The sequence below is a fragment of the Budorcas taxicolor genome, chromosome 18 (genome assembly GCF_023091745.1).
Source record: "Budorcas taxicolor isolate Tak-1 chromosome 18, Takin1.1, whole genome shotgun sequence".
Lineage (NCBI taxonomy): Eukaryota > Metazoa > Chordata > Mammalia > Artiodactyla > Bovidae > Budorcas > Budorcas taxicolor.
This window is the reverse complement of record NC_068927.1, coordinates 41,596,076-41,620,531: the sequence shown is the minus strand read 5'-3', so window position 1 is coordinate 41,620,531 and position 24,456 is coordinate 41,596,076. Positions and strand designations below refer to the sequence as shown.

Here is a 24,456-nt window from a genome sequence, read left to right as displayed (position 1 = left end):
TGAGAGGGGGTACCAGCTTTGTGGGGCCCAGGGGGGCAGAATTCAGTTCTGGAGTTTCTTGGGCCCCTTTGGCTCTGCAGACACTAGGGGCCCTCTGCTCTGCTTCTTTGCTACCAAGGGGGTGGTTGGAGCAGTGCTTGCTTCTCCATGAACCAGACCCTTCTACTAACTGGGGACCCAGCTCAAGCCCTGGGTTTTACCTGTCACCTCACTTACCTTGGTTGTCTGGCATGGCAAAGCTGACAGCCTTTGCTGTCTCTTCTGAGATCCAGTTGAATTCCAGCTGCACATTTCCTGAGTTAATCAGTTCAAACCTGCAAACAGATCAGGGATCGGATGTGAGAAACACACTGAAGACGGTTTCTGTCCTGTCTGCACATCATCTGTACCATTAACTTTTTTTTAAAGTCAAGTCACTTTGTTTCCTAAACGTTTCTTCAAAGGCAATTTTATTTGAAATCAAGCATGTGATTTAAAATTAGAGTTCCTTTTAAAACACAAAAATATATACATAGCTATTACAAGCCAAAGAATCCAGATGTTTCATTTGTCTTGTGTACCCCTGGCACACTGTGCCTTGAGCTCTCAGCCTGCATCGTAGTCATCCTGAAAAATTCCCATGGGAGAAGACACAAAATCCATTCACAAGACAGTATCTCCCTCGGGTGCAAACTCCAAGGCCTCTCCCTTCCTGAATCACTTTCCCCCAGAAACAATGTCCTCATGGTCAGAAATCATTCGACCCCCGCCTGAAGTGTCTTCACTGGCTGAGATACTGACTTGTCTCAGATCCTGAATTAGCGGATCCCCGTCTTGCCTCAAGTTTTCCTGCTCTGTGGTAAGAATTGGGAGACAGAAGCTTTTTCTGGAGTCACTGTTAAACGTGATCACAGACAGTCACAGCAAGAGGATGATTCAAGGAAATTGTTGTGCAAGTGAGAGAAAAAAACACACATCCTTCCCAGTTTTAGGGGAGAAGTGGGAGCTGAGACTCGGGGGCAGAGGGAAGGGGTCCAAGGGAGGGGTTGAAGGATTAGATTCCCTATATCCAGTCCAGGTAGACTACGCAGCTGTGCGTGAAGTCAAGTGTTTTGGCCTCAGGGGCTTGTGTGAATTTATGAATTATGTGAATTTATGAGCAGTGGTCTTTAGGCTAAAGCAAATTTTTATGAAGGGGAGAAATCTCAGTGGCACAGGATACTTCCAGCAGAAGCACTCTTGGTTTAGGCCCAGGGGTGAACAGACGTTTCTGTAAAGGTCTTGGGCATCAGGAGCCAGAGGTCTCCGCAGTAGCTACTCCCTTTGCTGGGGAAGCAGCCTTGGATGATAATAGACAAACGAGCATGACTGTGTGCCCACACAACATACAGCACAACTGTACCTACAAAAATAAGCAGCTGCCGAGTTTGGACCATGGGCCAGAGTTTGGTGACCTCCACGGTAGGTGAAATGGGCACCAGCAGAAGATCCCACTTCCTGTCTCCTAGCTTTTGGTTCTATAATAATTTGAGAGGATACATTAAGGGCCAAAGTGCAGAATGAGTTGAACAATTAATTACCAATTTTTACAAAGTAGAAATGTCAGTGGTTTACACTTTTGTGTTTGTAATTCTCAAAGAAGAGTCACAGGCCTTCTCTCTGCCCAAAGGCCCTTTATCTCACTTCTTCACCTGGCCACCTCTTATTTGTCCTCCGAAGTTCAGCTGGTCCACCACTTTAGGAACTCTTCCCAGACACTTGTCTCTCCCCATATCTTGGTCTGCTCTTGGGACGCTTACTGCAAACCCAGAGCACTGGACTGTAACCATCAATTCAACCATTTTCACCCATTTCCCCAACACCCACTATGAGCTCTTTGAGAGCAGGACCCATGCATCCTTGTACAAACTGGGTGTGAATGAAGGGTTAACATAACCCCTTCTCCTTCTAAGCACAGTTTCGACTTTGAATCCGTTTTTGAGTTCTGTGTCCGTGGAAGCCTGATAAGAGAGAAGTATCATCTATGTTATGAGACAACTTTGTTTACAGTAAAAATGAGCCCTGATTGCTAACTTGCTTCCAGGCTGGGAGGAATCATGATACTTGGAGGGAAGACAGAGCACTGGGGTTCTCTGAGTGTAGGGACTCTTGTAGCCAGGCAGGTCCCTTGCAGGAATCCTGGAAGCTATGGCCCTGGAGTGCTTGTGAGAAATGTTGGCTTCTGTTGGTCACGGCCTTCCAAGCTAAGGTGAACCTTATGCCCACCAACATGGACACTGTCTGAGCTGTCACTTGGGGCAGAGGGGTGGGCAATAAGAATAGTTGTTGGGTGGTGATATGGACCATTGCAAGGACTGTTCCCACTGAAGCTGAATCAAGTCTACATCTTGATTTCAAGTGTGAACTTGAATAGTTTCGTGGGTCTGAGTGTTTCATTGGACCTACGAAGACCCTCTGGTGCATGCCACGCAGGTGTTATGTCTGGTCTGTGCTGTCATGGACACTGAATAAATGTTTGGGTGAGTGAATGATGGAATGAAAGGACTACTCTAAGAGTGCCAGGAGGCTTCTGATGACTCACTCAAACACTCGAGTCTGGTAAATCAGTGTTTCCTTAAAGTGCACGTCGGTAGTCTGGCACTTATATGAGGCGAAATTCACGTGGGCACTGATTTGCAGCTGCAGTTCTCGATAGTTCTCTTCTAGGACTGAGTAGGCCGGCTCGGGATCAGTCTCTATCACCTGCAACAAAGATGAGCCATGTCCTCAGTGATGCAGAGCCAGCTGCCTTAGGAATGATGGGGAGATGAGACAGTGCTTCATCCTACCCATGCAAGCGAGCACCAGCCCAAGAGCCCAAGTTCCAGGATACCTGATGAGGTCACACCTAAAAGGACTCATAAACGGGAAGGGAAGAAAGTGAATAACACACAATTACTGAGAGCATGACGACTGCACAGGCATGAGTTTTGGGGTCAGATACACTCCAAAAAAGGTTCAAAAAAAAAAAGGAATCATAAAGATAGGAACAGATATTAATAAAACAGAAAATAAATCTAAAACAGAGGATCAGTGAAACTAAAAGCTGTTTATTTGAAAAGATTGAGAAAAACTCTGGTGGGAATGATCAAGAAGAATAAAAGAAAGACAGAATAAAAATAACCAATATCAAATGAAAAAGGAGACATCACTGTCTACCCTACAGATACTTAAACATGATAAAAAATATTATGAATAATTTTATGAAGATACATATGGAAACTCAGTTGAAGGGAAAATTCCTAGAAAAATAATTTAATAAAACAGACTCAAGGGACTTCCCTGGTGGCCCAGTGGTTAAGAATCCACCTTGCAATGCAAGGGACGCAGGTTCGATCCCTGGTCAGGGAACTAAGGTCCCACATGCCACAGGCAGCTAAAGCCTATGCACGACAACTAGAGAGAAGCCCTCACCGGGCAATGATAGATTCCATAGAAAAGAGCCTGCGTGAGGCAGCTAAGACCCAGTGCAGCCAAATAAATAAATACTAAGAAAAGGACTCAAAAACAAACTTAAAAAATCCCAAAGAGTCTTATTAATATTAAAGAAACTGAGCAGTAGCCAAAAAGAAAAAAATCTTTAAAAAGACCTAAAGAGCGACTTTCACTTTCACTGTTTTGTATGGGCAGTGGGCTCCAAAATCACTGCAGATGGTGACTGCAGCCATGAAATTAAAAGACGCTTACTCCTTGGGAGGAAAGTTATGACCAACCTAGACAGCATATTCAAAAGCAGAGACATTACTTTGTCAACGAAGGTCTGTCTAGTCAAGGCTATGGTTTTTCCAGTGGTCATGTATGGATGTGAGAGTTGGACTGTGAAGAAAGCTGAGCATCAAAGAACTGATGCTTCTGAACTGTGGTGTTGGAGAAGACTCTTGGGAGTCCCTTGGACTGCAAGGAGATTCAACCAGTCCATCCTAAAAGAGATTAGTCCTGGGTGTTCATTGGAAGGACTGATGTTGAAGCTGAAACTCCAATACTTTGGCCACCTGATGAGAAGAGCTGACTCATTTGAAAAAACCCTGATGCTGGGAAAGGTTGAGGGCAGGAGAAGAAGGGGACGACAGGATAAGATGGTTGGATGGCATCACCGACTCAACAGACATGGGTTTGGGTGGACTCCGGCAGTTGGTGATGGACAGGGAGGCCTGGCGTGCTGTGGTTCATGAGGTCGCAAAGAATCGGACACAACTGAGTGACTAAACTGATACTGATATTGAAAGAGAGATATACCTTGATGAATAAATGTTATAAAATGATCAATTTTTCTTAAACTGATTTATAGATACAATCCAATTCCAATCAGGTTTCCATCAGGGTTTTAACAGTACTTGTTTAAATGGATTCAAAAATTATTTAGAAAAATAAAGGGCCAAGAATAATCAAAATACTTTAGAACAAAACAGTATGGAGATAATCATGAAAAGATACACTAAAGAAAGTGAAAAGATAAGGGATAAATATGGTGAGGATATTTCCCTCATAGCTCAGTAGGTAAAGAATCTGCCTGCAATGCAGGAGACCTGGGTTCGATTCCTGGGTTGGGAAGATCATCTGGAGAAGGAAATGGCAATCCACTCCAGTATTCTTGCCTGGAAAATCCCATGGACAGAGGAGGCTGGTGGGCTACAGTCCATGGGGTGGCAAAGAGTCGGACACGACTTAGCAACTAAACCATAAACCACCACCACAGGAACAAAAGAGCTTATCAAAATGAAAATAACTAATATCATGCTTTTCCAAGATACATTCTATGTTTTAGGAATATAAACTCTTGCAAAGGTACACCATGTGACCTGGACTATAATGCTCACAGAAATACTGTCCACGGTAGCAAACCTCATGTAGTTTTCAAAAGAAGAATGGGTAAATAATAATGTAATTCCTCATAGCAGTGACATGGGTGTGCTACGGCCAAATGCTGCAACACAGATGACCACACGCAATAACCTATAAAAAATAAAGTTCAAAACCACACTGAAACAACATGCAGAACACATAGGGTAATTTAAAAAAGAACTAAAAACAAAAATCAAGGGAATGAGCAAACAAGATCCTGGGATAGTGACCACCTCTTGGTTGGTGGGAGGGAATGGTTGAGAAGCACACAGGTAATCCTGGTTATACTTCCTGTGTTGGGTGTGGGTTCATCTCTGTTTATTATTTTACTAAAAAGAAACCAACTAAGGAATAATTAAAGGAGTGCCATGCATGGACCAAACAAGAGATTAACCTAATTCTGGACACTGAGGGAAAAAGGAAGCAGCTAAAAGACTAGTTGTCAGGTTTCTGATATAGAAAAAGGTGGGGGCCTTGCTCAGATAGAAACTATATACTGAGACGTACACAAAAGCTCTGCCAGTGAAGCTAGTGGTTTGTGTGGTATGTGTGGTGAGGATGGCAGGAGGCATGCTTGGAAGTTCAGTTTGCCGCTTTGGAAACCCAGGTCAGGTGATTGGGGACTGTTTCTTTTTTCCATGAAAGAAGGAAACGATGAGACGCTGAAGATGACAGCAGTAGGCATCTAAGCGTGGCAGGCCTGATCAGACTAGGGGCTTGGTGCCCCTACTCACTTTTCGCTTTGTAGTGAAAGTCCCGGGAGTGTTTCTGGGCATGTCCACCCACTTGACCGTCCGCATGCGGTCATCCCAGTCAGGTACTTGGTCTGCAGGGAGTGGAAACATGATCTTGGAGACCTTGCACTTGACCCCCATCTTCTTCAGGTTGATGGGCACGTCTGACTTCATGGTCACCACTACGTCCTTGGCACAGCCAGGGTGGAGGTGGCCCATCTGCAGAAGAGCCTTGTATTAGTATTTGGGGGAATTCAGTCTTGAGGACTCTTCGTGCCTGATGGTGCCATTCTAGGGGCAGAACCGAAGTCCTGGCAAAAATGAATCATTCAAGAACATATATGTAGATCATCTTAAATATGTACATGAGGTTCTTAGACATAGAATCATAAAAGCAAGAGCCGCTAGCTATATAGCACAGAGAGCTCAGCCCAGTGCTCTGTGATGACTTAAGAGGGGTGGCATGGTAGAGGGGGAGGAAACTCAAGAGGGAGGGGATGTAAGTATACATACAGCTGTGTCACTTCGTTGTACAGCAGTAACTCATACAACACTGCAAAGCAATTCTACTCCAATAAAAAAATGAACATTCATACAATGCAATACTATGAGAAATAAAAAGAAAACATGAGGAACTAATATTATCAAACTGCTACATGCTTCAGATACCATTCTAAACCTTTACAAAATTCTACGAACCCCCATGACAACCCTATAGATGTGCAGCTATAACCCCTATTTTATAGGCAAGGAAACTGGTAAGTTGCTCAAGGTCTTACCATTAATACTAGAATATCTGGATTCAGACCCAGGTAGGATGGTGCCAGATACCATCCTCTTAACCATCTGTACTTCTTAATCATATGATCCACACAAATTATGGACAGATGTACACAGTACCTTAGCAGTTGTCAAGTGTGATCTAGTGACACTTGGGGGCCCTGGGTCCTTTCCAGGAGTCAACAAGGTCAACACTATTTTCATCATACTACTAAGATGACATTTGATTTTTTCATTCTCATTTTCTCATGAGTATACAATGGAATACTCTCCACTGTATACTCAGAGACATGAGTATACACTCTATTCTCTTCCTACAGATTATATGAACTATGATATTGCATCAGACAGCATGCAGAAGCAAATATAAGAATCCAGCTATCTTCTACTAGACCAGATACTAAAGGGTCTTGTAAAAATGTAAAACAATGTCACTCTTCTCACATAATGTTTTGAAAATAAAGCCATTTTCAAAAAATATGGCATCATATTAACATGTAATAGGCTTGTTATATTTTAAGTGAATAAATACATATTTTTAAAGATTCTCTGTTGTAACTTCTAATATGACAGATGTAATCCATGTAAACAAAAGCTCTTTGAGGGTCTTCAATAATGTTTAAGCATATAAATGAGGGCTCACACCAAAAAGGTTGCGATTTCCTGAGGTATTCCAGATATATAGGAAATCCAATTTGGTCTGTAGAATAAAATCATTTGTGCTTTAGCATACATAAATTCAGATACATATATCCAAATGTATACTATATACAGTCCTATATATGTAGTTTTCTCATGTTTCCAATAAATTAAAAACTCTTTCTCCTCTGGGAAGTGAAGGGAGAAGAAAGCTTAATCCTTCCCAAGGCCATGGCTCGTGTGTGTGTGTGTGTGTGCGCACGTGCAGGTGCACACCAGGGTGTGTGTGTGTGGGTGGGTCATGAGAATGGATCATGGGAAGCTAATTCTGCCTACTTTGACTACCACTTTACATCTTTCCAGGAAGCAAAGCACTTCTTCCTGATAGCGCACTAATATTTAAAGTGATAGAGTGGGTCCCCAACCCTCCTCCACCCTCCTAGACTGCTGTGCTTAAATAGACTTGGTGGGGGAAACAAAGCAGGAGGCTGTGGACACATCCATAGTCCTGGGAACTCAGAAGTGGATTCTCTGTGGAAAGCAAGTGCTGGGGAACTCCCTGGCGGTCCAGTGCTTGGGATGCCACACGCTCACTGCTGAGGGTGCGGGTTTGATCCCTGGTTGTGGAACTAAGATCCCATAAGCCGTGCAGCAAGGCCAAAAAAAAAAAAGAGCAAGTGCTGGCCAGCGCTGAGGCGCTGCTGCCATGTCCTCAGCTTTATTCAGTGTCAAGATTTGCTCAGCAATCCATAACATGCGTGCTGTGAGATGCTAAAAAAAGAAATCCCAGGTAAAACAAAGTTGACTATGTTTTAATATGCTGAAGGAGACTGAGAATCTTTGGGAGAAAGATGTAACTTGTAATATTTTCTAAATCTCTGTTGTCCACAAAACCCACCACCCCCATTTTAGCTTTTGATGAACCACTTTTGCAGGATGAACACTCAAAAGAATACACACCGAGGGGGACACGGTCTATACTCAGGGATGGGAAGACTGGGGCCTGTCTTTATCCACGGAGGTCTCCATGGAATTCTCAACGTCGGCCTAGCCATCGACTTGGCTGACCTCACTCTCTTTTCTTAGTCCAGAGGGGACACTTCTGGCACTAACTGTGAGTGAGGGACACATCCCCCTCATCCCACGTATCTGTGGGCTGGGTCAACAGTCAAGTCAGGGTTGGTGTAGGCCTAAGGGAGTGTGGAAAACAAGGACTATCTTTCACTTACCTGTGGGGAGAAAGAAACGGTAGCCAAAAGTGGCCATTCAAACCGTATTACATTCGCTTGGCTGTGATTAGTGATGGTGAAGCTCGCATTATAGCTGGTTCCAATGTGGCAGTCCCCGAACTGGATATGATTCACCAGAGCAGCTAGGGAACAGAAGCAGGGGGCAGTGAGCCCCCCCTTGTCTCTGCAGGCTCGCTTCCCCTGAGGAGCCAGCACTTGAAAGACACTGTACCTCATCCTCATGCAACCCTACCCTCCTCGGATGGTCACCTCACCCTCATGCAACCCTACCCTCCTTGGACAGTCATCCGGCAAACACCTGGCGTCCCTGGGCAGCACGCTTCCTCTCCTATGGGAGCATCTATTTACCATCCAACCATCCACCCACCCATCCTGGCCCTCACCTCCATCTGTACAAAGGAAAACACAACCACCCCCTCAACTCCATTTGTTTGCTGAAACAGTACTATTAAGGTTTGGAGCTGCCACACGGAATGCAGGAGTCCCCACTGAATTTGAATTACAAATAAATGACGAGTAATTTTTAGTATAAGTAATGTCCGAGGCAAAATTTGGGGACATAAATATACTCAAAGTTATATATGGTTTACCTAAAATTCAAGTTTAATATCTAAAAATTCAATGGGGACTGCTGTATTCTGATTTTCCAAACCTGGTAACCCTATTAGAAGTAAGTGAAGTCACTCAGTCATGTCCGACTCTTTGCGACCCTGTGGACTGTAGGCCACCAGGCTCCTGCGTCCATGGGATTTCCCAGGCAAGAATAGTGGAGCGGGTTGCCATTTCCTTCTCCAGGGGATTTTCCCGACCCAGGGATCGAACCTGGGTCTCTCGCATTGCAGGCAGACGCTTTAACCTCTGAGCCACCAGGGAAGCCCATTAGAAGTAAAGGGAATCTGATTTCTGACCTAGGGTTCATGGCTGGCTTCTGCTTGACCCCTGATAAGAGAGATGCCACCCTGTAGCTGCAAACAGAGGTGAAAACACCAGCTACATGAGGAGCACTGATTTTAACCCATGCTGTAGGGACTGCCTGATGCTACATTCTGGGACTGGAATTAAGCTCCTAGAAAAACTGTGAGACTGTGTTTATAACTCACTTCACAGCAGTCAGCCACACAGTCAGGGTTTTAACGAATGCTTTTTGATAATAATGGTGAAGTACATTTTCTCCGGCCCAATGAATACAGTTAACCAAATGCAGCAGTGGTGCCTGGCAGAATACAGAGAGCACGTCTTCAGGTCTGATACACACACAGATCACCGAGGGATCTTGTTAAACTGCAAATTCTCACTCAATAGGTCTGAGGTGCTGGGGTGAGTCTGAAACCCCCATTTCTAGTGACTCCCAGGTGATGCCGATGCTGCAGGTTCTGACAGCATGCTTACTAGTGAGGCTGCAGGGAACAGTCTAGGGGAAGCACAAACTTACACATTCTCTAATCCAGCCAGCTGGCCATTTCCTTGAGAATGTCTAGGACACATGATACAGATGAAACAGACAATACCAACACAAGCCAGCTCGAAAATACAGACAGGGAAAACTCCAGAGATACACGTATTCACTTCTTAGCTAATCTGGAATTTAAATTTCACTTATTAACTAACTCAATTGGAATTTGAGCTCAAAGAAAAAGCTCCCTATAGGGTAGACTCTCTTATTAATTACTCTCTGGAACTCCAAGCACATGCACACGGATGCCCAACAGATGTTCCTTGAGGGAACACAGGGAGGGTGTGCAGACTGGGCCAGACGTGAGCGAGCAAACAGCAACAAGGAGGAGATGCCAGCCTAAACGCCCAGGAAGCTAGCCAACAAGGAGGAGACACCAGCCTAAACTCCCAGGAAGCTAGCCAACCTGTTACTTAAATTTCATTCTTATTTAAAATGACCCAAGGGGGACTTCCTTAGTGGTCCAGTGGTTGAGACTTCGCCTTTCAATGTAGGGGTTGAGGGTTCGATCCCTGGTCAGGGAACTAAGATCCCACACACCTCGTGGTCAAAAAATAAAACAGAGGCAATGTTGCAACAAATTCAATATAGACTTTAAAAATAGTCCACATCAAAAAAAAAATCTTAAAAAATAAAATAATAAAAATGACCCAAGGGCCAACAGTTGTCAATACCTCGTTGCTACTCCTCTCACCTGCCACCAAGTCTTCTATGCTGCTTTCCTCATTGGCCTCAGAGATATCTGAGGACTCCTGGCTGGAGGAAGCCAGCAGCCCGTGGATGTTGTCCAAGGTGATGTCATCCTCATAGCCCTCTCCCGCCATGTGGATGACTGTATCCTCGTACTGGTTGTTGATCACTGACAAGTGAAGGGTGCCTGCCATTCTCCCGACTTTCTTGGAGTGGAAAACAACATCAAATTCGGCTATTTCTCCAGGAGGAACAACCAGGGAAGCTGTGTGAGGTTTCTTTGCTGCAATGAGAAGTGAGAGACATGATCTAGAGTCAATTTAAAGGAATATGTATCTGTAAAGACCTGGACTCAAGAGAAAGCAGCCCTCGTGTGGGAAGGAGTCTTGCCTAGAGAGGCCATTGGTGACAAAGCTGAGCATCTGACTCGGGCTGAGTACACGTTAATTCCTAACAAAACAGCTACCGGCACCCATTGCTCTCCAGAAGCTATACTCACCCTACTTACCTTTTGCTTGTGGTTTGTTTTCCTCTGTGATGTAGATATAGGAGGTAGAGGGCTTCCCTTTCAGGGAGAAGACTCCTAGTTGGTCCTGTATATCAATGTGCAGCTGGCAGAAGGAAGGCAAGACAGAGTGTTACGCTTACAGGTTGCTCATGCGTTCTGAACTGAGTGAGAAACACTGTGCTGTTGGGGAAGTACCCCCTCTTAACCCCAGATCATTGTGCCTAGGGCTCACTTTTGTGAGTTTCTTATTAAGAGAGAGAGAATAAATATTATTCTTGGAAAGGAGAAATAAAAATTTTAGCTCAGCTCTTGCTATTCAAATAAGGAAGCAGAGGTCCAGAGAGTATGGAGACTTTCTGGAACACCCAGCTATGTAGTGTTAAAATGGGGCTGCCAAGCCCTCTGTTACGGACAAACCAGTTGTAAAATATACAGTAGACTAATAAAGTGGGAATGACAGCTTTCCTGGTGGCTCAGATGATAAAGAATCTGCCTGTGATACAGGAGACCCAGGGACACTCCCTGGGTTGGGAAGATCCCCTGGAGAAGGGAAAGGCCAGTATTCTCGCCTGGAGAATTCCATGGACAGTGGAGCCTGGTGGGCCGCAGTCCATGGGGGTCTCAAAGAGTTGGACACAACTAAGCAACTAATGCAACAACAAAAGTAAAACAGAAATGAATATTCATCACTTTATGAGGACTTGCATGAATGTGAGTTCCTAAAAACCAGTGTCTCCTAGATAGGAGTAGGTCATTTTCAAAAGTCCTACAGTTCTTTGAATAACACTTGCACGATTTATCACCTTTTTTGTAAAATAAAAACATAAGTGCTGAACCCAAAGTCCCTTCAGATGTTATCTCTCTCACCCCTGATGAAGTTTCTTTCATTTTTTTTCTTTATTGCAAACGCAGTGTTCATTACAGGAAAAAAAAAAAAAGTGAAAAAACACTCAGAACACCCACAATCCTATTCATTCAGCTTGGTGTATATTGCTGCTCACCGCCTTGCACCGTCATTTCCAGTGTGCCATGCATCGGCGTCCCAGTAATCAGACCAACCCTGGCTCCCTCTGCACACCCACGTCTTACCCATGTTCCCGTATAAGGAACGTGAAAGAAGTCCTCACAAGTTAGGGATGGCAGAGATCTCAACATCAAAAGTCTCGCTTCTGAAGACTCTCCCTTTTCACCCCATGCTCACCCTCCAGCAGTACCTTGGCGGGGATGGCACCGCTGTTCTTGAGGATAAGAGGCAGTGTCTCTGAACGACCAAGCAGAAGCCTCTTAAAGAGAAGTAAGAGGTTTCCGTACTGGTTGTAGAGAACTGGCCGCACAATGGTCACCCGAGGGAGGTTCCCCTCTCCAACGATATCAAACACAAGGCTTCGGTTCTTGGCCAGGTTGCTGCAGGGAATGGGAAGATAGAGGCCTGTCAGCCTAGCAAGGCAGGAAGGACATTCCACAGACAGCATGGCCTGCAGCCCTGCTGGAGGAGGGGAGCTGGGTAGCTGGTACCTGGGCAAGCCATCCAAGGTGGCCTCAAAGATGCACTGGTAGGTCTGCATGGTCTGTGGGGTGAAGGACACTGTGGCAAAGGCGTGTGAGCGGCTAGCAACACACATCTTGTTGGGTTCCACTTCAAAGATGTCGGTGATGCGGGCAAAGACCTGGAAAGGGGAAGGGGAGCAGGGACTGGTGTGTATGCCACTTGATGGTTGCACAGGGCTTGCTGCTCATCTCTACTGGCCCTGCTGTGACTTCCCTCCTCTAAGCTCTGTGCAGGCATGTCCCACTACTTGGACAATCCTGCTCCTGGAAGGTGTGGCCTGGGTTCTCGGGGACCCAACCCTAAGCATTAATTGGCTGGACTTGGCCAGACTTGTGGTCTTTGCAATTAGATGAACTAAACTGTATCTTGGATAGCAGATCCAACCCACCCCACCCCCACTTTTCTCTCTCTTTCACACACACATGCACACACACACAAATAAATTTAAAATGCCAGAGACTCCTGATGGTTACTGATGTGAAGCTTGGGCTAGAAGCCAGACGAGAGAAAGGAGCAATGGAGACACCATGTGTGAGAGACATGTGGCCTTTGGCAGATGATCTGAAAGTTTGATTTCAGGTGACAATTTCAGTCAGTCTTTCAGGCCTCTGGCTACAGGCTGTGTTCCATCCTGCATGTGAGGTCTCGGATTCACTGAAGCAAACCTTTTTATGGTGGGGTCATTCTGAGTGGGTTTCTGCTCTTTGCAGTTTTAAGAGTGCTAGTTAGAACCACCTCCTGCAGCACTTTATCTGCTCCTGTTTTGGAGCAATGTTTGGGGAAGACTGCGGGCACAACCTCAAAAGAACTTTTTATTCTCATGGGAGGCAGGTGGGATTCAAGACTGACTATTCCTTCTTGCTCTTAAGCTGACAGTATAATTTCTTCGCCCATTCCAAAGGATAATCTACAAATTAAGGAAGGACGACAGCATGCATTTGTCTGGAAAAGTGTGTGCCTCGGTCACTGGGCTCCTGAGGCCATGTGAGGGCAGATTCAGCTAGGGATGCACCCATCACCAAAGGTTAATACGGTGCAACCTCTGAAGCCTGGGCTAGAAGGTGAAGCACATCAGTGCCTACTGATTCATGGAATGAATGGAACTGCTCAAGAGGAGCTAGGCTTCTCTGTAGTCCATTTTCCCAAAGGGGTGAAAGAAATACAGAGGAACTGGTGCCTGGGTAACTAATTAGTTATATTGGGTAGACTGGAATGATAAGACTGGTTCCATCCCTTTATTTTTGAGTTACTCTAAAAGGTCTTGTAAGAGCCAGAAATTAAAATTTTGCTTCATGTAAAAAAAGAAAAAAACAGAGGAGGACAACAATATAATGTCCACCAATCCCTGGTAAAAACCTATCTTTGTTTAGAAGTCAGGCTCACTCGTTTCTTACGTTTTTAGTAATGGAACATGGAGAAAGCTGCCCTTTCCTGTCCCAAGAAGGCCAGAAAGCGATGACAGTCTCTCAACCCCTGGCCCTCTGCAGTGACGGTTGCCCAAGAACGCATACTGTCAGCTCTAGGCTAGGCCCATCCTCTAGGTCACCTCCCCACCACTGTTAGCTGTAAGAACTTACTCTCATGTGACTCTGGGGCACAAAGACCACCTGGGTCAAGACTCTACCTTTGGCTAGAGAACTGATGTGGCTGAGAGACACTAGGCAGCGTTTGCGGCACACTGATTGGAAATTAACAGGGAGTGAAACCCACTGACTCAGTCCTTTCTCTTGGTCTCCTGAATTTTCTGTTCCACGGCAAGGAAACAGTGTCTCAGTGTGGTCCAACCCAGAGAGGGAAGGCAGTTTTGGTCTGGCAGAGCCCAAGATAGGCACTTATTTTCTACCTGGTATTGACTCAGATGGTAAAGAATTTGCCTGCAATGCAGCAGACCTGGGTTCGATGCCTGGGTCGGGAAGATCCCCTGGAGAAGGGCATGGCAACCCACTCCAGTATTCTTGCCTGGAGAAACCCATGGACAGAGGAGCTCGGTGGGCTACAGTCCAGGGGGTCACAAAGGGTCAGACATGACCGAGCGATTCTCACTTCCGCTACTAAGTGGACGAAGCTTGGTGTTAAACCAAGCTATATATCCCTAGGCTCTGGGACCTAGGGGAAGAATGCAGCATTTCTGAGTCTCAATTTTCCTAACTATAAAATGGGGAGAAAATCTGATAATACAAGCTTCTGAGGGTGAAATGAGATAAATGAACAGCATCGCAGTGCTCAGAATACAGCAGGAGCTCAATGAATCCTACGCTTTATAGAGTGGCATCTCCCAGACCTCCTTTACCGCGCAGTGTGCCCCCTGAGCAGCCTGCCAGAGCTGGCACTACATCTGGCTCTCCCCACGCGCTCTGTCCCGTAGGCACGGCGAGTGTCTGATGCAGGAGTGTGCCGCTTTGTCATGTGACCCCGTTTATCGCAAGGTACCCAGAGAAACATCCACTGGGACAAACGTATGCCCCCTCACATAACTTCCAGGGAGGCTGGGAGCCAGAAAATTCCCACTAGAGATGCAGGCTCCACAGCAGGGGTTTCCAAGAGTGCCCGCCCTGGCTTTACGCCAACCACGGTGGACCAGGGCCACAGCGGATCAGTCCAGTCAAGTGGATGGGGGCTACCTGCCTTGCTGGAGATGGGCTTAACCACGAGGTTCACGTCACAGGCGATCTTTCCCACATTGCAGATCTTGAACCGAGCCTTGGCCTGATGGCCCACCAGGACGTTGCAGAAGATGAACTTGTTCTCATCCTCCACATACAACCCCCCGCTCTCTATGGTCTGCAGGATGCTGTTCAGGCTGGCGCTGCTACAGAGCTGGTGCTCCTCAAATATCAAGCTGTTGTTGTCAGTCACAAAGGCTGGGGAGTGGAGGGAAGACTGTGAGATGGAGCCCAAGTACCTGGTTTCTACTCTCTGTAATCCCTAACTTGGAGATTTAGACTCTGACAGAGAACAGTCACAGGGGAGAGACAGGGGGATTCACACAAGGCAGTGTGAGGGGTGGGACAAATTCTATCTTCTCTTCCTTTTTGGACTGCTTTTGCTGGTCTCCAGACTCCAACCACCTTCTCCTTCCAATAGAAAGGAGGAGGAGATCTGGGGTGAGCTGAGGAAAGGAGGCATTCAGCTCACTTTGCTGCGAGTTTGCTGGGGACCTGGAACCAGAGCAAGAGGAGCAGTCTCTGTGCTCCAGACTTGCTCTGTCACTGACCATTGTTCTCTGTGCACATTTGCACAGGGAGTGGCCTGGCCACTCGAACCCAGAAAGGTCTCAGATGAGCAGAATTCAGTATTCCTGGGTCACCCTGTGCCACACCCCATCACACCACGATTCCCAGATAACACTGTCCATCTGAGAATCCCGGACCAAACTCAGGAAGACCTGGGGTTTAAAGCTGCACATCCTCTTCTAGGTGTGCACATGCCCTATAATTCTTAAGGAAAAATATGGCTGAAGACACCACAGGAAGTTCTAAGGTCCCAAAGGAAGGAGCCTAGCAATGTCTATTAGGTGCCTGTGGGGGGGGGGGGGGTCTGTTATAGAGGAAGGTCTTTTAAGGGATGCTGCCCCATCTGAGCGCTCAGTACCTGGCTGACAGGCTTCAGCCAACAGGCTGTATGGGATGCCAGCAGGCTGGTCTCTTGGATCTCGGTCAGAGATATCAATTGCTATGAACTCTTCACATCTTCCCACGGGGTCAGCCACACAGTCAACAGTGATGACCTGCATCCCTCCGGAAGGGATGGTACCAAACCCAGGGTACACGGTGAACATCCCGTGGGTGAAGCGAGCCTGCAGGAAGGGCGGAGGCAGAGTAAGCAGAAAGGTCTGAGCCCTTCCACCAGAGTCATGAGATGGTGTCAAGAAGGACTGGGTGGCAGGCGTGGGAGGCCCTCCCCACAAGCTCTCTCTGGGCTCCAGCTGTGCTTCTGGAGGCAGGGAGGGCCTGGAGGGGGCAGTCCTTCAGGAACAGGCTCTCTCAGCACTTCTTTTTATACATATTCCTTCTGAACAATCATGGGTGGTGGTGGGGGTGGGGGGGTTTAAGGAAATAGACACATTTCACATAGTACAACACTTACCCAGATGGGAAGCTCCCAGCAGAGGGGCAGGGCTTAAGAGTATTGACCTTTGAGTCAGATAGCCCTGGGTTTGAATCACAGCCTTCAAACCCTCCTGTGTATTAACTGTTGGACCTTGGTCAAGTGACTTCTCTGAGTCTTAGCTTTATCCAGAAAATGGAGCTAAAGCCTTTACCCTGAGACCACCGGAGGCTTCAATGAAAGAATATGCAAGAAGCAGTTAACAAAGCAATGGGCACAGAATCTGCTCAAAGAATGGGATGTTATCACGTGCTCCTCCGGGTCTTAGGACCGTTCTTCCTTTTTTGCCCTATTGTAATCGTGTTTTGAAGCATTTTTCTGTTGGTTGCTTTACCATCTTTGTCATATGACTAACATTTTGCTCATCTCAGTGTTGGCATCTATTGCTTATCTATTTTCACTTAGTTTGAGATCTTCCAGGTTCTTGATATGCTGAGTGATTTTCAGTGGAAACCTGGACACTTAGGATATTATATTATGAGACTCTGGATTCTACTAAACTTCTCTTTGAGCTGGCTTTCTCTGACACCTCTTGGGTGGGGACAGGAGTCCAGATTCCACACTGGACTTCTTACTGCTGCCAGGCAAGGGTGGGAGTTCCAGTTCCCCACTAGTCTTAGACCAGTATCACCCTCAGGGCAGGGAGTGGGGAAGGGTAATATTGTCTCATTAATGTTCTGCTGATTCCACAAAGTAGGAGGTCCACTGGGGGGAGGGGAAGGGCAGCTCATTTCCACACGGTTGGAATGGGAGCCAAGGCTTCCCAATTGGTGTCGCTGTTGACAATGGCAGAGGTGGCGGTGGGTAATGAATGTCTGGCTCTCTGCTGAGTGTTCTTGGACATCACTTTGACCTCATTACAGCCTGAATTGAGTGGGAAGTCTAGGTTCCCTGTGGGTCTTTTCTTGAAATATGTGGTATAGGACCAGATTTCTCTGTCATGTTTGAGTATGACATTACAGCTCTTATTTGAACATTCCTGTCTTGCTGGACTACCCTTTTCCTGGTTCTTTGGCTAGTGAGAATAGGCTTTTGGCCTGTGCTTGTTGATGTTTCTGGATTGCTGGCTCCCTCAGTACCAAATCTGAGAAGTATGAAGTAAAAAGAAATCTCAGGGAACTCATCACTGTGATGTCTGTTGGGTCCCAGGAACCTTAGCTGGTGTGATGTTTTTTTCTCTCTGTCTCTCAGTCTTCTGTATTTGTTTTATACATAATGTTCATGGCTTTCAGTTGTACTTATTTGTAAGAATAGGGGAAAAATCATCTTCATATTACCAGAAGGAAAAGTCTTCAAATCTCCTTTTATTTAAGCCCATCTGAACGGGCTTTTGTTTTGTATCAACAAATGATCATCTCTGGCTGTGCTGTGTCTTCGTTGCTTTGTGTGAGCTTTCGCAAGGTGCAGTGAGCAGGGGCTGCTCTTGGTTGCAGCGTGCGGCTTTCTCGTTGCAGTGGCTTCAGTTACAGAGTGCAGGCTCTGGGTGCGTGGTCTTTGGCAGTTGTAGCGCACAAGCTCAGTGGTTGTGGCGCACAGGCCTAAGTGCTCTGCGGCATGTGGAATCTTCCTGTGGAATCTTCAGACCCTTGTCCCCTGCATTGGCAGGGGGATTCTTACCCACTGTACCACCAGGGAAGTCCAACAGAAGGTTCTTGATTAAAATACTTATGAAGAGTAGACACTAATTGTAAAGCAATGAGGAACCAATGAAGGTTTTAAAACAAAAGAGGATATCCAAATTAAGCCATAATTCTTTGATATAAAAGTGATAGTTTCATTATGACTAGTTAATGTTCCTGCCACAGTAGGAACATTCAAAATTCCAATCCTGGTATCCTAGGGAGTTACTGTTGGAAGAACTAGTTTGCAGGAAGCCTTACAGGGTTTCTGTTCAACAAAGAAAAGGGTGCTCACCTGGCTTGTGACGTTCATGTCCTTCTGAACAGAGTCAGAGAACTTGGTTGTTTTGGAAGGTCCAGTCTTGTAGAAGCTCTCGCTTTCCCGGGATCTTGCATGTCTAACATGGGTGGCTCTGATTAAAGAAGTGGGAATACACCCTCAGGGTGGGGTGATCATGAAATACCACCTACCTGCTTGCTTGCAAGGTCCCTTCTTCTTGGAATGGAGGAAAGGGCCTTTCCTTGCCCAGAGGGCATTAGGGAGCATGGTCAGCTTATTTATTAACAGCCAAACTCATTTAACAAGTGTGAGAAAAGTATGCAGAAATTATGCATATTAAATATGATTCATTAGGACATTAAAACTACTGTAAGTAAATAATAATTGTAAATGTTTGCCAAAATGGAAGAGGAGACCCACCAAAATATGAAATGATTACAAACAATGTAAAGCTGTGTGTCTGACTTAAAACAATTAATTAGAAAGTCAGTCTTAATTGACTGTTGAGAAAGTCAGTTCATTAGAAAGTCAAGAAAAAGTGCCTGGGAATTGGTAAAAATAGTCCCTAATTTGTCAAAAAAAAAAAAATATGACAATCAGATCAAAGCCAAAAGCACTCAAAAACATGAACTGTTTCGGTTAGTTGACTGACAATCACTTTGTGAAAATTACAGTTCTTTGTTGGAACAATTATTAAGTTAGTTATAGTGATTAAGTGTCTTCATGGGGACAAGGTAAAGATAGCCCCAGGAAGGTGGAGGCCTCACCAGGCTTTCTCTAGCCCAAATTTCTAGGGTACTCTTTGCCACCCCCTCATCATGAAACATCGTGATTTCTTTTGATTTAGCTTGCTGTTATAATCATCCCTTGATTTCTACAGAATGACAAACAGGAAGTGACTTACTGGTAAGCAACGTAGCATACTCGGAGCACCGAGGCAACAGACACAATCCCACACAAAAGACTTTACATTTATTCAATTAAAATGTATCGCATATTGGACAGCAGTTGAAAAGCATGTGAAATTTGGAGTCAGAGATGTGGGTTCAGAACTGAGAATCATTGGTGATTTTTTTGATAATCTTGGATGTGCCAGTTCTAAACCTTAGTAACCTCATCCATGAAGGGGGATTGGGTGGATGAGTTTAGATAAAATATATGAAAGCTCATGGGAGAATAAAAAGCACCAATTAACCAGGGGATGTTTTGAGTTAAGTAAATACTTGTCTTACACTTTCTTCTGATGAATGGGGCTCTCCCCTGTCAGCCTATACAGGGCATACTTGAAGTCGATCATGCCTTGATTTTCTATGGTGAAGAAGGCACTTTTACGAGTGCCGTAGATCAAAGCCCCGAAGTTGATGATGGAGGAGGGGCTGATGCTGTATTTGGAGAACACCGCAGTCACAGAAAACTTAATCGGGATGCTGGCAATCATTTCACCTCCTTCTGAGATATTAGGCTCAATAATCTAGAAAGGGAAGACAGATTGGGAAGACGCCAGCTACCAGAATAACAGTTGCCAGCATAGTTTCTATGGCTATCTGCTCCATTCCTTATTTTCTTCATTGACACGAAGCCACATTGTTTATTCTCTTTATATAATTGCATCAATAATACGAGCAAATGCTAAGGTGAAACTTACTGTGCACCAGCTATGGGTCAGCATGCACCAACCCTGCCTCCCATTCTCCCTTCCGCCTTCTCTTTTGCACTTGATGACTGAACTCAGCCTCCCTGTCTCTGGTCCGGTCTCTTCCAAAGACCGGGGGCCACCTTTCTTCTCTGGAGCTTCAATTTCTGATGACTCTGAACACCTCCCACCTGACCTATCTGTGCCTGTGAATCCCCAAGCCCTGGTGAATCCTTTCCGGTGGCCACCAAGTCAGCTCTCCCTTTCCCCCTCAGGGCATGGGTTAGACTACATAAGCTTCATTTTGGCACCTGCCACCGTGTGAGTCATCCTTTCAAGCTCTCTTACCTGACAGCGCAGAACTGGCTGGTTCTCGATTTTCACTTCCTTTTTTGCATGGAAGAGCACCTGGACATTTGTGGGCTTTTCTGTCATGGTCAGTGAGCCCTTCTTGGGTTGGACTGTGATCATGGAACTTATATTGGCTGCAGAAATCCCTAAGGAGTCCACAGAAAAGCTGAGTGACAAGAAGAAAAAGTCAGTTTTAGTCATTATCTAGGGAGCTCAAGACACCAGAGATGAGACTCTAGACTGGTTAAGTGCCTGCCACGTCCCCAGCCCTGTTTAACCACTATGCCTAGCAGTGTTCACTGTGCTCTATTCCATGACCACTCCTTAGCCAGGATTGACCAGGCCAGGCACTGAGGCTTGAGGCAAAGATAGCCATCTCCAGCCCGTGGTTAAGAGATGTCCTTGAAGGAGAGGAACATGTGATATTGGATAAGGACCAAATCAATTCATTTCTCCCTCTCCCTGCCTCTCTGTCTCCCCCTCTCTCTCTGTCTCCCTCCTTGCTCGGAGACTGGATGCAGTAGACATAGAGGGAACAGTGATGCAGAACCTGGGGGATCTAAGGAAGGACAGAAAGGCAGGGGCAGAAATCATGCAACCGAGGTATTCAGAAGCGCAGGCCTGGCCCAATGCAGGTGAGATGAGAGGCCGCAGAGAAAAGCTTGGGGACTAGAGCTGGAGCAAGAAACCTAAGCTGAGGCGACACGCGTGGAGTTGCCACAGGGACCCGCGTGTCATCCCCACACTCACTCCAGGAGATCTGGCCCTCCACTGCAGCGTGCATGCTGCCTGAGCTGCCTCACCTCCCTGCACATCCTTTCAGTGAACCCTGATCACCTGCTCCAACTTGAGGGAGGCTGTTCCACGCAGCCTAAAAGAGCAGGGGTAACACCTATCACAATCTATAAAATAAAACTCACAATGGGCAAGATTCCATTGAGCGCTAATTCCAAAGTGACTGTGGCTTTCTTCTAGGTTTGTTTAGCATTTATTTATATTAACTTATTTCATTTTCTAGTTCTAAGAAACAGTGGGACCTCTCTAGTTTCAGCATTCTTTGAACTGAAATGAAACACTCAGGAATATACGGAGTTCCTATTTAGTCTGTGTGGCGGGGGAAATCCCTTTATCAACTTCAAATTCTTCTGGGAGAAGGACGACCTTCCATAACATCGACCAGCTGCGGGTGCTGGCGCTGCCTGGGGACCTTGTCCCTCCCTGCCCCAGAGCCACTTCTTCCTCCTTGAGGAGCCTTCCTTATTTAGGGGTTTTATTTTTAATCTAAAGATGAGCACAAGCTGGAGCTATCTTCCACCAGGCTGTCATTTGGAATCTATAATATAATAGTTCTTAACATTAAGAAAGAAAAATAGACAATCCCTTCTTAACGTGAAATCTTACATAGACCATCAGCTTATGAAACAGAGAGGAGCTAGAAGGCGGGTAGGAGATGGCTTGAGGGCAGGGGCCCCATCTCCAGTCTCTCTCTCAACCCCTAAGACCTCCCCTTACCCCAGTATCTCCTCCTCCCAGCTCCCTGCCAGGCTTTTCCCCACCCCCAGGCCCCTGTGGCTCAACCTGCAGAGCAGCTGGGACTCTATTCATCTGAAGCTAAGAGAGGCTAACAGCAGAGATGGTTCTTAGAATTTCCTTGATCGACTTTTTAAACAAACTCTCTCAGGCAACACTCCTCTCGCCATGAGAGGACGTGGACGCCCGTACGCTCGATCATTTTTAGGTCACCTGAACATGACCTCATATTTCCCACGGTTCTTCAGCTGCAGGGGCTGCTTCACCTCATCCATGACCTTCACAATCCCAAAATCAAGGCCTCCTTCAGCTCCTGAAGAAGACAGGGGCCAGGGTGGGAAGGGATGAGTGAACATGGGAGCGAGAAGCAAGGGAACTTCCTATTGACGTTCACGTGGAAAACCCATGGCGACAATTTCAGAGGATCTCTTTTTTAAAAACACTGTGGCTTAGAAAAACTTCTTGGAATTGAGTCTTAGCAAACAAACAACAGACACTTCTCCTGTACTCGGTTCAGCTGGGTGGCTCCCTCTAGTTTCCACCCTAGGACAGCTGGTCTTCCTTTCATGTCTCTCATTAGCTAAAACTCCCAGGGTTTAAAAAAAATCTTTCGAATCACGTGTATAATGTACAGAGCTGGGACATAATGCATAAATTCATGTTGTTATACTTTGTATTACATCATAATCATTTTCCCATGTAACTAAAATCTCCCCATGTGGTATTAACGGCTGCACAATATACTATGATATGGCTATTTCATAATTTACAATATTATTCCTACAGTAATAATATTCCATTACAGATAGACACTTAGGGTATTCCTAATCTTCCATTATTATGAATAATGCTGTACGTAAGACCAATGACATCAAGGCAAACATGTAGCTCTAGCATTCTATGAGTCGTGCTGAGTAGGAGACCTATCAGAGAAAGGAGGGCCCTAACCTGGGAGTTGGGGCAGTGAGGTAGGCGGAATAAGGCCTGGCACCTCCCCCATCAAAGATGCCCATGTCCTAGCACCCAGAACCTGTAAATATTCCAGTTTATGTGGCAAAGGGGGATTAAGGCATTAGATGGAGTCAAGATTGGCAATCATCTGTCTTTAAAAAAAGGGAGAATTTCCTGGAGTCTCTGGGGGGACCCCAAGTAATCACAATGGTTCATACAGGCAGAAGGGAGAGATGGAAGTGGGAGAACCAGAGAGAGAGCAGAGTGAAAAGGACTGGACCCCACATTGCTGGCTTTGAAGAGTGAGGAAGGGGACTGTGAGCTGAGGAATGTCTGTGCCTCCCACAGGTAGAAAAAGCAAGGAAATGGGTTCTCTCCCAAAGGCTCCAGAAGGGACAGTAGCCCTGCAACACTCTGGTTTTAGCCAAGGGAGACCCATTTTGGACTGCTGACCTACAGAACTGTAAGATAATGGATCTGTATTGTTTTAAGCCACAAAGTTCATGGTAATTTGTTACGGTGGTGACAGAAAAGCAACATAAGCAGGCAGATAAGAACTCACTTTCAGATGACTGCTCAGAAAAGAACTCTTCAAATTTAAAATTTTGACCACCCATTATTGTCTCCAGTTGGAGAGATTAATATTTGTAGTAACACTGCTAACATCACTTGAATTTGCCTGCTCACTATTTACCTCAATTCCGCCTTTCTCTCCAATAATCACTGGTCTTTCTCTACACAGGAAACACACTGCCCTAAAAGATGTGACCTCTAAACACTCTTTCTTTGGCGGGGTCAACAGACCTTTGGGGAAGGTGATGTCTAAGGCAACGTCATAGGACTCGGCAAAGAGCAGGATGTTTTCAATCTGAACGACACCAATGAGGTTGTCTGCGTCCAAAACCTGTCAGGGTAAGAGATATTCTTTAGTGAGGGCAAGACCCACAGGGTTCTTGGGAGTCTGAAACTAAAGAACCTGTAGGAGGGGATCATTTAGAAGGGGCTACGGTAAGAAACATTTTTGCAATGTATTTAGTTTTTGTTTACTGAGCATTTGTGTAGGCTGAGTGTTCTTTGTAACATTCTTTGGGGGAGGGCTGGTATTCAGTTCAGTTCAGTCCCTCAGTTGTGTCTGAGTCTTTGAGACCCCATGAATCGCAGCACGCCAGGCCTCCCTGTCCATCACCGACTCCCGGAGTTCACACAAACTCACGTCCATCGAGTCGGTGATGCCATCCAGCCATCTCATCCTCTGTCGTCCCCTTTTCCTCCTGCCCCCAATCCCTCCCAGCATCACGGTCTTTTCCAATGAGTCAGCTCTTTGCATGAGGTGGCCAGAGTACCGGAGTTTCAGCTTTAGCATCATTCCTTCCAAAGAATACCCAGAGCTGATCTCCTTCAGGATGGACTGGTTGGATCTCCTTGCAGTCCAAGGGACTCTCAAGAGTCTTCTCCAACACCACAGTTCAAAAGCATCAATTCTTCAGCGCTCAGCTTTCTTCACAGTCCAACTCTCACATCC

At 45.9% G+C, this 24,456-nt stretch overlaps 1 protein-coding gene across 1 annotated transcript in view; it reads right to left on the bottom strand.

Annotated features, from left to right (window-relative positions):
* The window catches only part of HYDIN (HYDIN axonemal central pair apparatus protein), a 317,377-nt gene that overhangs the window by 29,318 nt on the left and 263,603 nt on the right, over positions 1–24,456 (bottom strand). The window contains 15 exon segments of the mRNA XM_052656756.1: positions 217–314; positions 2,561–2,721; positions 5,595–5,813; positions 8,243–8,385; positions 10,411–10,689; positions 10,915–11,017; positions 12,129–12,318; positions 12,430–12,581; positions 15,089–15,324; positions 16,055–16,259; positions 18,485–18,602; positions 19,702–19,940; positions 20,451–20,619; positions 22,197–22,296; positions 23,739–23,838. Of these exon segments, the coding sequence (XP_052512716.1) occupies positions 217–314; positions 2,561–2,721; positions 5,595–5,813; positions 8,243–8,385; positions 10,411–10,689; positions 10,915–11,017; positions 12,129–12,318; positions 12,430–12,581; positions 15,089–15,324; positions 16,055–16,259; positions 18,485–18,602; positions 19,702–19,940; positions 20,451–20,619; positions 22,197–22,296; positions 23,739–23,838 (2,512 nt within the window).